This window comes from Medicago sativa, chromosome 6, assembly GCF_051527215.1.
Source record: "Medicago sativa cultivar Bolivia chromosome 6, Bolivia_mono, whole genome shotgun sequence".
NCBI classification, from domain to species: Eukaryota; Viridiplantae; Streptophyta; class Magnoliopsida; order Fabales; family Fabaceae; genus Medicago; species Medicago sativa.
In genome coordinates, this window is record NC_140754.1 from 79,727,740 (window position 1) to 79,741,834 (window position 14,095).

Genomic DNA, 14,095 nt, shown 5'->3' on the forward strand with positions numbered 1-14,095 from the left:
TTGTTTTCTTTTCTTTATGAAAACTGCTGCACTTACCAGGACTAGGAGGACAAAAATCCCAGCAACTGATGCTACTAAAGGAATGATTTTTTGACTTTTCTTCGGATCACTTCTCTTTTGGTTGCATGAATCAGATTCATAAGGATTTGGATTAGGATCCAGGCTAGCATCAAACGCAGAAAGAAAACAAAATTAAGTTAGAGGCTTAGAGCAATAACTACATTTCTAAAACAAAATTATTTATGTTTGATAATTTAAACGTTAATAATTGTTCTTTTACGTGTATAGAGAGCATTGGAAATTAATCGTCATTTGTCCAAAGGATAATACATTGGTTGTCCTTTGTTCATTTAACAAAGATCTTGACACAACAATGAAGGAAATTGTTTTATCGTAAGTGTATTTTTATGTTGCATTTGTTATATTATAAATCCTATAACACTAAAACATAGAACTTACTTTGATGATTTTTTTAATCTAGTGCTCTGGAGGTTCATCAATTAGCAAACGGTATTAAAAAAAAAAAGGTTCGTTGGCTTCGTCCTAAGGTATGTGTAGACAAGATGGTTACATTCGTAGTTATTTATATATATATATATATATATATATATATATATATATATATATTCACTATATAAAAATTAAATTCATTTGTAGGCAAGGATGCAACCTAACACAACTGATTGTGGATATTATGTGATGAAGAACATGCTAGACATCGTCTCTGCTAATATTACTACCTCTTGGATGAAGGTATACCATATGTTTGCACCATATATATATATTTCCTAATTAAGATAGTTAGACATATCCTTATTGTTATTTTACTTATTTTAATTTATTTTACAAACTGTAGGTATTCAATGATACAACAGCATTAACAGAAGATGAGTTGTATGCTTTGCGAAACGATTGGGCAACTTGTTTTCTTGAAGTGTATGAAACTTAGGATTTATTAGGAGGATGTATGCTTCAATGTTTAATTAGTACTGTTGGTTTGTTGTTATTTCTAGCTGGGAGATATGTTGGCACTTGAAGAGAGACCTTTTTTTTTTTTTTGGTACTGCTGGGAGATCTGTTATTTCTAGCATGACACTTCTTGTTTTGTTTTGTGTGTATGAACCTTCTTGTTTGTTGTGGATGTACCCTTCTTGTTTTTGGTTGCTTTTGACATAGACATTTTGAAGATTTTGTTTGATTTAGAAGAATGGTTGAAGTTATAAGTATTAAATATTGTGAAAATTTGTCCATTCAAAGAAAAAAAGGCATATTTTATCTGGTCCTGTACCAGGCTAGTAAGCAGAAAATGCAAAACATTTAAAAAAAAAACGAGGTAATTCACATCAGTGCAAATTCACCTGATGTAAAAGGTGTTTAAGCACACTAAAACTCACATCAGTGCACATTATTTCCGATGTGAATAACACATATTTGACATCGGCTACCTTTGTACAGCCGATGTGAAATCCTATTTTTTCACACTATTGCAGCTCATATCACATCAGTGGCTGTCCGCCCGATGTGGTTGTTGACATATCACAACGGTTCATGGCCCGATGTGAAAAGTGAATGACATACAACATCACCTTTAGTTACATCGGTTGCCACCCGATGTGAAATGTCGATTTCCACTGATGTGAAATGTCATTTCTGTAGTAGTGTCTATGATTTGGACATGAAGAGATGAATGGTAACTCTCGATCATCCATGATCTTCAGCTGATGGGATCACACAATTGAGCTAAATGTAGATAGATAGATAGATAGATAGATAGATAAATATATAGATAGATCGTATCCTATAATGATAAAGAAAATATTAACAAGTACTCCTAAAACACAAATTAAAGAATCAAATATAATAAAATTATTTGAAACTTATGCATTGAACCTCATACGAATGTAAAAATTATCTTTTCAATATATATTTTTAACAATTACTCCCTCCGTTTTAAAATATAAGCAAAATTCATTTTTTAGGTTCATTCATTTAATGATGTATGTGATCCATATTATGAACCACATACATCATTAAATGAATGAACCTAAAAAGTGAATTTTGTTTATATTTTGAAACAGAGGGAGTAATGTTTCAGGACACTACTTACTATGATCCTAAACTTGATTAGATTATAATAATATATAATGGAAAAAGGCTATGACGGCCCTAAACTTGTTTAGCATCTAATATTGCATAATGTCTCATTTTCTCAAGGGAACCGATAAATTTTGTTCCTAGTTAAAAAATTAGCATATGCAAGAAACTTTAGGGCTTCCTTTTCTTTTGATAAACAGCCATGCTTAATTTTTCTCTTTTATAAGTTTGTCCCACTATCTTTGATGTTTTTTTTTTTAAGCAGTTTAGCAGATAAAAATTTACCTCTTAAAATGAATATAAGTAGGATGTCCTAGGTTCAAACTTTAACCCCTGTATATATCATAAGTGGGGTGTCCTTACCAACTCACTTAAACTAAGAAGGATTGCTTTCTCCAATGCTCTAATATGGTTTCGTTAAAACATTGAACTCTATTATGCTGTTGTAATTTGATATTAAATTAATTGTTAGAAATTGAAATCTACATATATTACAAGATCTATAATATAGTTTTCGCTTTGATTTTTAGATTAAATAAGTTTTGAAAAAATGAGATACTCACTACCGGTGTAATATTTACATTGTAGATAAATACTAACAACCATGTATTCCGTCAATTACCCCATTTCATCCATTAAAATTATAAGCTTTTGAATAACCTTGAAAATAAATGGATTATTAATCACTAAGATAAAATGAAAATACTATTCAAATTATTTTAAGACCCTATTAATTAAGTTCGGGGCACTGAAAATTTCATGGATGGTCCTAAGAATAGGAGGGACGAAATCGTTGTCTTCATATACAAGAGTCTTCTTTAGACTTACTCAACTGATATTGGGCCCGTTTGTTTCAGATTTTTTTCAAAAAAAATCTATTTTTTTTCTTTAAAAAAATCACTTTTTTCATTTTTAAGTGTTTGTTTAGGATTTTTAGAAAAATCATTTTATCAAAAAAATCTATTTTGACCCTAAAATGAAAAGCTATTAGGATTAGCTTTTCTCAAAATTTATTTTTTTCAACAAGAAGGAGATAACACATGTGCATGTTAGAACTCATTTTTTTAACAAAATGGATTTTTATGAATCTATTTTTTTCAACAACAAGGAGATAACACATGTGCATGTTAGAACTCATTTTTTTAACAAAATGGGTTTTTAGTAGGCAAACACAAATAACTTCAGATTTTTTTAAAATCTCTAAAAAAAAAATCTCTAGATTCTTTTGACACAAAATCTATTTTTTTTAAAGCTGAAACAAACGCACCCATTATTATTATTGAGGTATATTTATTGTAGGAGTTCAACCACACACACAATCGTAACTTATTAAATTGAAGTTATAAACTCACTAACATAATATGCAGTGCATACACTTGCAGACCTACATGCAGGGTGACCCTGAGCATGGTAGGGTGGGATGGTGTTTAGAGAACCATTTTTTTAGGGATATTATTTTTCTTTAGTTTTTAGTACTACTATTATATTGATTTTTTTTCTTCACTTAACCTGATTATGAATGAATCTTTTGCAACAAAAAATACAATAAAAAAACATTTAAATAATTAAAATGACACAACTTTATTGATTTGTTCAATGTTCAAAAATCTTAAGATCAACTTTGTCTACACGTAATTGAGACTCTCATGAGGACCAATAAAGTGTTGAGTAGATAAGAAGGAAATAAAATAAAGTACCACTTAAGTCACAACTTTATAACAATCTAGTTTTGGTATCGAAGTCTTGACGGGCTTTTAAGGTATTTGGATTTGTTTTTGTAAAAAAAAATAATCATGTTAACTAGTGATCCTAGGACATTAGTTAAGATTTAAGAAAGTTAACTAGTGCTTTCTGTTTTTGTAATAAACTTGACTTCCTCAGTCTTCTATTCTTTCTTTAAAAAAAAAAAAAAGAAAAAAAACACAATGAGCACTCGTCAAAATATAGTATAAAAAAAAGGAAGTACAACAAAGAAAGGAGGGATCAAGCCAAAACCTATTTATCCACCAGACTAAATAGGAAAAGCTAAGGGTTAAATATGGAACATTTATGTCTTCTATTCTGCTTACTTGACAACTCTATATAGCACCCATTCTCTATCTTATTTTCTAAGTCCTTGTTTGTTGATATGTCATACACATTTCCTTTTTCTTTTGTTGCATCTACTTACCGTGTTTCCTTATAAAATCCCAATGCTACATTCAATTTATTTACGTAACTATTTTTACCATATAAATGTTTTAGGGAAATTTTAGATAACTCTTATAACTTCTTATAGCACTCATGCTAAATTCTTCAACAAAAAAAAAAAAAAACTCATGCTAAAAGGCAATATAAATGTTTCATAAATTTTTCATATTTATACATCCGTAGAAACGTTAGAAAGTTCCAAACCTCTCATTAATGTTCAATCTCATGCTAAAGATCACTCTTTATTCTTATTCATGAACTTTCATTTGTATAGTCGAGTATAATTACACGCCACTTATTGTGTGATGCAACCAACCTTTTAGTTCACATATTTATTGCACTACTTCAAAGCTAAATATTGTGATTCTTCAATATATTTTGTGTTCTATTTTTCAGCTTATCTACACTCCCTTCTCAAGAGAGATACTTGCTATCTTTTGTTATTATATATTGTAATATTTGTTGAAAATTTCTTTTAGTTATTAATTTATTATTTGTTGATTCCAAAGATGTGGAACTAGTGTTTCCATTGGAATGTATCGCACCAAGTAATTTACCTACGCCAAACTACAAATATCTTTACGATGATAAACAAACTCGACTCCAATAGTTTTAATATTGAGTTTTCAAAAAAGTTAATATTAAATGGATATCACGTACATTATATAACCAATTTAGAAATTTTCCTCAATATTACGTTTTAGAAAAGTAACCTAAATTTAATTAAATTGTTTTTTTAATTTTAGAAATGCAATTTTATCTACACGGTTAGAATAAGCCTTCAATGTTATCTATATTATATATAAAGAAAGTTGGCTTAAAATACGAGTTTTGGCTGGTTTTTCATTATCTATTTTACCCTTCATTTAAACTATTTAATTTACTATTTTATTCGTTAATAATATTATTTTAAATATTAATTAAAAAATTAAATCCCATTAAAATAGGAAATATCACTGCAATAGAAACAATATTGTCAATATTATGATTTTGGGCTAAATTTTTTATAAGTTCAATTATACCCTTAAACAAATTTTTTTATATTAATATTATATTGGCAATGGTATTAAAAATGATAAGAATTTATATCAAATATGTTAAATTACTGTGGTTATAAACATGGTTTTTTGGGTTTGTTACAATTTGAAAGTCGCAAATATTTGTACTTATAATTTTAATCAAAATCAAAATTCATCTAAAAATTGTTCATAATTTACACACGTTAACACAATAAAAAGGCGAGAAAGACAGGCACTCAGTATGTCATAAATAAAGTTCCATGCTATTTGTGACCCTTCCGTTTTCTCTATTCATTCATATTAAAAAAAAAAGTTAGAAAATAAGTGGGTTACATTTAATTTTAATAAAAACATCTTATATTACATTTTTATTCACAAAAGACATATAGTGGAGGAGAAAGTCTACGATTCATTTGTAGTTCTAAATACATATACGGTCTTTTTGTGACTCTTAAAATTGCATTTAAATATTTGGTTTGGATCATAAGGTAAACTTGTTCAATATATGGATTTCAAATATCCAAAAAGAAAAAGACTTTTTTGATAAAAAAATATTTTTTATTTAGATATTGAAAAATATTTTTTACTGTTATTATAATTGAATGTACTTTACTCATGAAAGTTAAAGAAAATAAAAAAATATGAAAAGACCTTTTTTTTTTACGTTAAAGACAATTTCATTAACAAAAGTCTGGCAATAAATCAAATGCCAAAACTGCAGAAATACAAGGCGAGGTTTCTTCGATCCATATGCAATCTAAATATGAAAAGACCTTGAGCGATAGACATCAACAAATATTCTCGTTTATTTTGAAGAAAAAAAAAATCAGGTTTTGGATAATTTAGGAAATGAAAATTATGAGAAAACTTAAAATATGATGTTGTCCAACTTTTTTGAGAGGATATTGTCGCTATTGGTTTCACTGTTATCCACTAAAAATATACAAAATTAAAAAATTGTATTTTTTTGAAGGATAAAAAATTGTATTTTAAAATTTAACTATCTATTGGTAAAAAAAAAAACCATCTTTTTTGAGAGGAACATTAAGCACTATATCTAAGTTTAATCCATAAAAATAATAACAAAATGAGTAAAATAAGTTTTTAGAAAAATGTGGGTGGAGGTTATTTAAGTATGTATCATGTATCGAATAATAGTGTCGTACAAGACTATAATATCTCATCCATCTTTCAACAACGTTTCAACATTTTGTAATTTGTAACTCCAGCTAGACTCAATGAAATCCAAATTTAAAGTTGTTCCTAATTGCTATCTTACTAAGCAGTTTTTTCATCAAATCATCATAATAATATTCACTAATTGAAATTTGATGAAGACGCATCATACAAATACAACAAACAATCAAATCCCTCCCTATAGCCCATCGTCGCTGCTCCTCTCAGACCCGTTGGTGCAAACCGAATCCTGGCTTTGTTAAGGCAAATAGTGATGTTAATGTACAGATCCAAGGTAAATGGTGCTTAGGATCCATTATCAGAGATGCAGATGGATTGGTGATGGCCGTAGCTACGTGGTTGGTGGATGGTAAGGAAGATGTTACGCTTGCAGTAGCAAATGGCTTGCTCTTAAATGTCCGGTTCACTCAAGATTGTGGGTTCAGACTTGTTGTTTTCGAAGGAGATAACAAGGTGGTTTTCGACAAAGTAAAGGAAGCTGAAAAGGGAGATAGATCTTATTTTGGCTTTGTGATAAAGAAAATCCAATCTCTGAGTTACAATTTCAAGCACGTGTACATTTAGATTCATTTCTAGGAATGGCAACAAAGCCACATCTAGCCCAGCCCAATCTGAACCAAATATGGCTTGGCTTGAGGAGGTGCCTTTAGCTATTAATGATGTGTATTTTTAAGACTTATTGAATTAATAATATCTCTTAATGTTAAAAAAAAAAAAACAATCAAATAAAAACACAGTGAAAGACAATAACTAATTGATTATATGAAACAATCAAAAAAAGCTTATATCATGAACCGGAAGAGTTAACATACATAGGTATTAAGCTGACGAGCAAAGTTTGAGAAATTGTTGTGCTTGAAATAGCTTGGGAAAAGAACATGAGAGGAATCAGGAGGGTTCTTGATGAACCTTTTGTTATTAGAGCTCCATGAAACGATCTCATCTGTCTCCACGAAACGACCTTCATTTGTGGTTGAATCATCACATTTCATATATATTCAAAAGAAACGGCGTCAGACCTCCTCCGTCTCCACTGGCAGCGCCGGCCTATGTGTTAATTCAATCCTTGAAATGAATTTAATATCTAAATTTTAAACGGTCGTCTTGCTTGGATTGGGAGCAAATGGTTAATAATGTATTTTAATAAACTATAAAATATATTTTGTTTTCATTCATTAAGCACCAGTTAATACTTAGAATTTTGTCAACAGTTTTAGCAATTTGGAACATTTTGATCTTTAACTAATAAAAATATTCATATTATTTGATCAGTACTATTTTCCTTTTTTCTTGAATAAATATTCATCTTAAAATTCCACTATGAACTCAAATATATATATATATATATATGGGGAATGCTAATATACACACACTCAAAAATTAAAAGGTGTGCATTAGCATTGTACACATTTTTGTTTTGGACTAAAAACTCAAACATCCTTTTAAAATGGTGTTTCATTCAATAGGCAGCACCGTAATTCTTCCTTGCAATTAAATTGATCACTTTATTGATTTATTATGAATACAAAGTTGCAGCTCACGTGACATTTTTAATTCATTGTTCATAAAAAAAAAAAACAAATCAGAGAAAGAATTCAGAAGAAAAAAAACATGTTCTTCTTTGTCGTGCTTCCACCTTTGCCGTTTCTCTCTCTCTCTTTCTCTTCAACACCGTCGTGTCTGCCTTGTCTCAGCCTCGCCTCTCTTCGATCCCATCCCATGGCTCATTTGTCAGTTTCAACATCAGGACGCCGTGGATCTCAACTCAAGGTTGTCGGAAGAGATAAAGGAGGACTTGATAAAGTGGATCTCACCGCCGCCATCGCCACGGGACCGACGACAGTGAGGAAGACGTCAGAACGACGAGGGTGGAGAGATTAAAGCAGAGGAGAGAGATGTTGGGTGAGTGAGAGTGGTTGGGGAGGAGAGAGGGGTACTGACATCAAGGTGAGGAGTAGTCGGCGACGGTGATGAGGAGGGAAGAGAAGGTTTGGTACTCAGATGGGATAATTATTGATTAAGGTGAGAGAATAAACAGATAAAAGCAAAATTACTTTACTGCCCATTGAATGAAACATGTTTTTAAAAATGATGTTTGAGTTTTTAGTCCAAAACAAAAATGTGTACAATGCTAATACACACCTTTTAATTTTTGAGTGTGTGTATATTAGCATTCCCATATATATATATATATATATATGGGACTTATAATTTAACATATTTATGCAGTGAAGCATAGCATATCTATTTTTAAACATGATTGTTTCAAAATATTTAATTTTACTAAGACTTCACCAAACATAAATACAAAAATTAATTCAATTTATTTATTCTTCAGGAGGGTACACTCCCCGCCCTTCTTTTCTTCATCTGATTTTGCTTTATTGTATTTGGGTTATTTGAAATGAGCAGAACCATAGGCTCTTCTCTAATAATGCAAAATCAGTTATGTAGATTAAGGAGAAGGTCAAAGTTACTTCCCTTCGGTGGTTGAAAGTGAAAAATGTGTGCTTTCCTTTTGGTTCTCATATGTGGTGGCAGCAACCCTTTGTTTGTTTGGGCATTGGCTGTTAGTTACTGTTTTTTCATTTGTTTATCAGGATTGGTTGATGTAGCTTTATTCTGCTTCTTTAGGCACTCCTTGTGCTAAGGAGCAGAATTTTTTGTGTTAATATATCTCATTTTGCCTTGTTAAAAAAAATGAGCTAATTGTGTTTTCGATAGGATGTGGCAAGATTTCAATAGAGGATGAGGAGTTTCTATAGAGATTCACATCATCACAAAGCTTGCATGAGAATAATTCAAAATGATTTTTTTTTTAAAATAATGGAATAAAGGGTCAATTTTAGGCTCATTCACATGTGCGACTTACAAGGGGTTATGAGAAAGGTGACTCATTTGGATCGCATTAAGGTTGATACACACTAAGGGTGAATATCTAGTTAGATTTGGACATGCATACGTTAATACCATATTGCTCTTGTTCTACATATAGATTTCACTCCCCCATATTTTTGCATCATCAATGTTTCCCTCCTCCAGATCTCCAATGGCTATTGTGTTTTCCAATATTTTTAAATCATCTTTATATTGTTCTTTTCTTCTCACCCTTTCTATTTCTATTTGTTCCTTCACTCACCCTTAGTTCTTTCCTTGACTAACTCTTTTTTAACGTCTCTGCTGCAGGTTTGTGCGCATGAAATTTTGTCTCACTTAGATAATTGACTGGGGACTGACTAGGAAGATAGATAGATCTACAAAGCTAGATCAGAATCTTGGTTTTTTATTATTATTTTTATGGGAACTGTTAACGAGTGTCCCCTTAGCAATTTTAAGAGCTTTAAATGTTAAATTTTTATGAAAATATGTGTAATCAAGACATTGGAAATTGAAATATTTTACTTTTTTAAAGAATAATTTCTTAATTTAGAATGCTTAAAAAATGCCTTAGGGGCACTCGATAACAAGACTTTATTTATTTATTTATTAGATATGGTTATTTTTGGTGTTGGATATTGACTTAGGTTTTCTTTATTGTATAGATTCTGATATATTCAATTTTTTTGGACGCAACTTAACTTAAATTCTATGTCTCTTCCTACGTAGATACTTGGAATAAGGTATGGGTTCTATGCAAATATACTTCAGATACTATTGTTTTGTTTCTTTTGAAATACTTGGAGTAATGTATATTTTCTTTTCTTTTCATTTATTATTCATTGTTCAGCAACACACCAATGAGGTTTCAAAACTTGATGTTATTTCACGTTTTTTGTTTCTTTATGCTGAAGTATTCAATTTGTTTAAGAGGTTGAGCAATGGATACAGTTACCTTTGAATTTCAGTGCAGTTTTTTAGTGTTCCTTAGCTCTTTATAAGAATGTGAATTTTGACGGTTATTTTATTTTATTTTATTTTTTTATTAGCATTCTTAATTTCTTATTGTATTATCATACTTTACACTTTTATCTAATTCTAATATATGTGTGTGTGTGGGTGTGTGTTTGTGTGTGAATTCTTATCGAGCTGAAGTTTGGCGTGCCAACCTCATAGTCTAAAGTTGGACTGTTAATTGTGCTTTTAGACATGAGTCTTTTGCTATATTAAGTCTCCTTTTTATTTGAAATCAATGTTATATTGAGCGCTTGATTAAAGAAACATTTGAGGTACAAGGTACTATAAATCAACTTCGTTTTTAGGCTATGGTGAAAGTTTGTGTCCAACACAAAGGAACTTAATACTCCATTAATTCACCAAGTCGAGTGGGAAAGAGATGAGTAGAGAACATAGGTGTTACAATGTCTGATGATGGTGGAACACATGTTAAATAAAGAGTCAAGTGAACAAGACTTCGAACGGTCCATTTAGACGGACCCTATATATTTAGGTGTGTTTGATATTGATCTCCTAAAAATAGTTTAAAGATTTGATATTGATCTCCTAAAAATAGTTTAAAGGTCGATGTTCACCAATTTTTGTTAAAAATTATTTTAAAATAATAAAAAAATGGAGAATGACAATAATATTTTATTAATTTACCAAAAAAGGAGGTTTTACCGTTTGGCCGGGTATTTACCAAAAAAAAGGTGAATATTTACCATTGGACTAAGTCCATATTAGACACATGCCCTATATATTGTTTTAAAAAATTCGGTGTAAAATGTTTAATTTTTGGACGTAGAGCAATCAAATTTTAGACACATGTATGATTTTAATTCTATATGATATTTTTACATGAAAAGTCTCTTATAAAATTTTATAAATTTCGATGGTCTAAAATCAAAGAATCGTTAAATAACAAGGAGGAACCTAAAAAAATGCAGGGGATAAACCAAAATTCTCCCAAATGGCATAGGATAAAACCCTATTAATCTTATATATATAATAATAAACTTGACATCTTCAGTCTTATATTATTTATTTATTTATTTTTTAAAAAAAGTACAAAGAGCACTCCTCAAAATATATTATCCAAAAAAATGAAGTACATCCAAGAAAAAAAAGGAAGTGCATCAAAGAAAGGAGGGAGTAGACCAAAATCTATCTATCCACCAAGCTAGAGAGGAAAAGTTAAGGGCTAAATATGAAACCTTTATGTCTTCTATTATGCTTATACTTGACAACTCTATATATAGCAACTATTCTCTATCTTATTTTCTAAGTCTCTACGCTGTTGATATGTTATACATATTTCCTCTTTTTTTTTGTTGCATCTACCTACCGTGTTTCCTTCTAAAATCCTAACTAGTAACATACCCGTGCTGACGCACGGGTACAGTAAATGTTTGTTATTTGTAAATCATATATTGATACTTATGATAGTTTTGATGTAATATAATTATTAGATAATGTAAATTGTTTGCATTATGTTATAAATGAGATTTAAGGTCATGGTATTTCATTGTTTGATGCAGTTGGACAGGTAGTGTTTGGTTGAGGATGATTTTATTAGTCTGAACATTACAATTAAAGAATTTGAATGGTAATTATTGAAAGTTAAATTTAGTCGTAAAAGTTTGAAATTGTAATTACTAAAATAGTTGTAAAAAAAAAAACAATGTATTGCATGAAGAGTACTAAAAGAAGGAAATAACAATAGACTTTATAATAAGTTTTAAATATCAGAATAGTTCTGATATGTTTTAGAAATAATTGATGTAGAACTATTATAATAAGTTTAAAAAAAAAACTGATATATTGCAAATGCTATTCAATAATAATAGTAGTGATGAAGTGTAGAAGTAAATATAATGCAGAGTAGAAATTAGTAGTGTTCATAATATTCAATAACGTGATTTTATAAATTTGAAATTAAACGTCGGAAAAAAAAGAAATTACATAATTAGGAATGTCGGACTTAATAAACTGAAAGTAAAGCTAGACTATAGTTGTTGTTACATAATAATAATATATTAGCATTTAATTAAGTCTATTAATTTTGTGAACAAAAACAATGTTTTTGGCCATTATTGAGTCGCACTTAAATTGGAGAAGATTGTTGGGAGAAATGTTATTGTGAAAGCAGAATGATCTCCAACCACGTGTAATCATCATATGTCTTGTATTGCTAGTGACATCCTTCTTGAAGACCAATTTGCAAATAGTTATAGTATTTGATCCACCACAAACTCGGATATATTCATGATTTATGGCTTGGAAAAAAAGTCCAAGGTCATGTGGTAGAATCTGAAATGCAAGAATAGGATGAAAAAATTATTAACAAAAAAGAATAATTGCAAAGTAACAATTAAGGTATAATGATAAATAAAGATTGAAGATTTACCAATGTAGAATTTATTGGCTTAGTATCTGGCATATCAACCTCAAATGTTAGATCTTTAAGACAAGAAGTAGTTAATCTGTGATAACGTGGATATTCGTTTGTTGATGTAGAACCATTGAAGAGTTTGATTAGGAATATGCTACTTCCAACATAAGTGTAAGACATAAGTGGATTTGTTGTTATATTATAAAACTCTCTGAACTTATCCCAACCGGTTGTAAGGATTGGCATGATCATAGATTTGTTAAAATCAACTTCATGAACATTTCCCAAACCATCAACCAAGGTCCATTGGGCATCAAGGTCATCAAAAAGTTCAGCAATAGTAATGGGATCTAATTCGCAAATAACCTGTTATAGGAATAAAATGATGTTAGTGCAATGTAATGATAAATTTGTAGTGAGAAAAAAATAAAAAAAATAGTTGTAATACCTTTGTGCAAACTGCAATGAAGTAATGTCTATTAGTTTCAGAATTCATTAATGGAGCTATGCTGCAATTAACTGATCTTTGGTGTTGTGGTAGTTCACTAATTGATGAAGAACTTGATTCCATTGTTTCTTGGTATTGTGATATGATGAATTAATGAAGTTGTATTTATAGTGTAAATCTCGAAATGTTATTTGTATTGTACTTTGTAGAAGAATATAATACTATAGTAATATATGATGGGTAGTTGTGTTTGTATATAGTATGTAATAAATGAGCATGAAATTATTTATGAAACAAAATTTCGTAGTACTCTTTTAGAGTAGTTGGTAAATGTAATTGAAATAATGTTGTACATAATATAAAGAGAATGAGAAACGTTGCAATTATAGGTACATTTTTGAAGTACTTGTTTATAGAGTTAAAGGACATGGTCAACAGAATTGTGTGTTGGAAAGAGTAATATGAAAGTGTAGCATGATATATAGATTTGTAGTACAGCAGTAATGGACATATACAATTGTCATACTTTAATTAATGAGATTGAATGGTCAAGTCACTAATAAATTGTGGACCTTATAGCTGTGTAATAGAAATAATGAATGGTTTAAAATAGATTAAAATATATTTGACTATTAATTTTATAATAGATTAATTGATAAAATATATATATAAGAAATTGATTCAATTAAAAATAAATAAACATAGTGCATTGAAGTTTAAATATTACAACCATACATTAAAAAAAAAGTACATATAGATAACATAGATGTCTTAGGATAGTAACATAAACTTGTTTGTAGGGATGGTGGACGCAATAGCATAAGAAGTAGTTTGAAACAGATTAACTACACAGCTGTAGAGTTGGATGCAGTGTTTGGT

At 29.7% G+C, this 14,095-nt stretch overlaps 2 protein-coding genes across 2 annotated transcripts; one reads left to right on the top strand and one right to left on the bottom strand.

Moving 5' to 3' along the window:
* Window positions 1-283: 283 nt before the first annotated feature.
* Window positions 284-1,242, top strand: LOC146917196 (uncharacterized; the record flags this gene model as incomplete). Its single annotated transcript, XM_085718990.1, has 4 exons — window positions 284-393; window positions 482-548; window positions 658-753; window positions 857-1,242. Coding segments are annotated over 4 exons (366 nt in total), but the record flags the coding sequence as incomplete, so codon positions are not given.
* Window positions 1,243-12,419: 11,177 nt separating this feature from the next.
* On the bottom strand, window positions 12,420-13,339 carry LOC146917197 (uncharacterized). Its single transcript, XM_085721839.1, has 3 exons — window positions 13,217-13,339; window positions 12,784-13,134; window positions 12,420-12,686 (listed from the first exon to the last, which is right to left on the bottom strand). Exons 1-3 carry the CDS (start codon window positions 13,337-13,339, stop codon window positions 12,420-12,422), a joined length of 741 nt encoding a protein of 246 aa, XP_085577965.1.
* Between the last annotated feature and the right edge of the window lie 756 nt (window positions 13,340-14,095).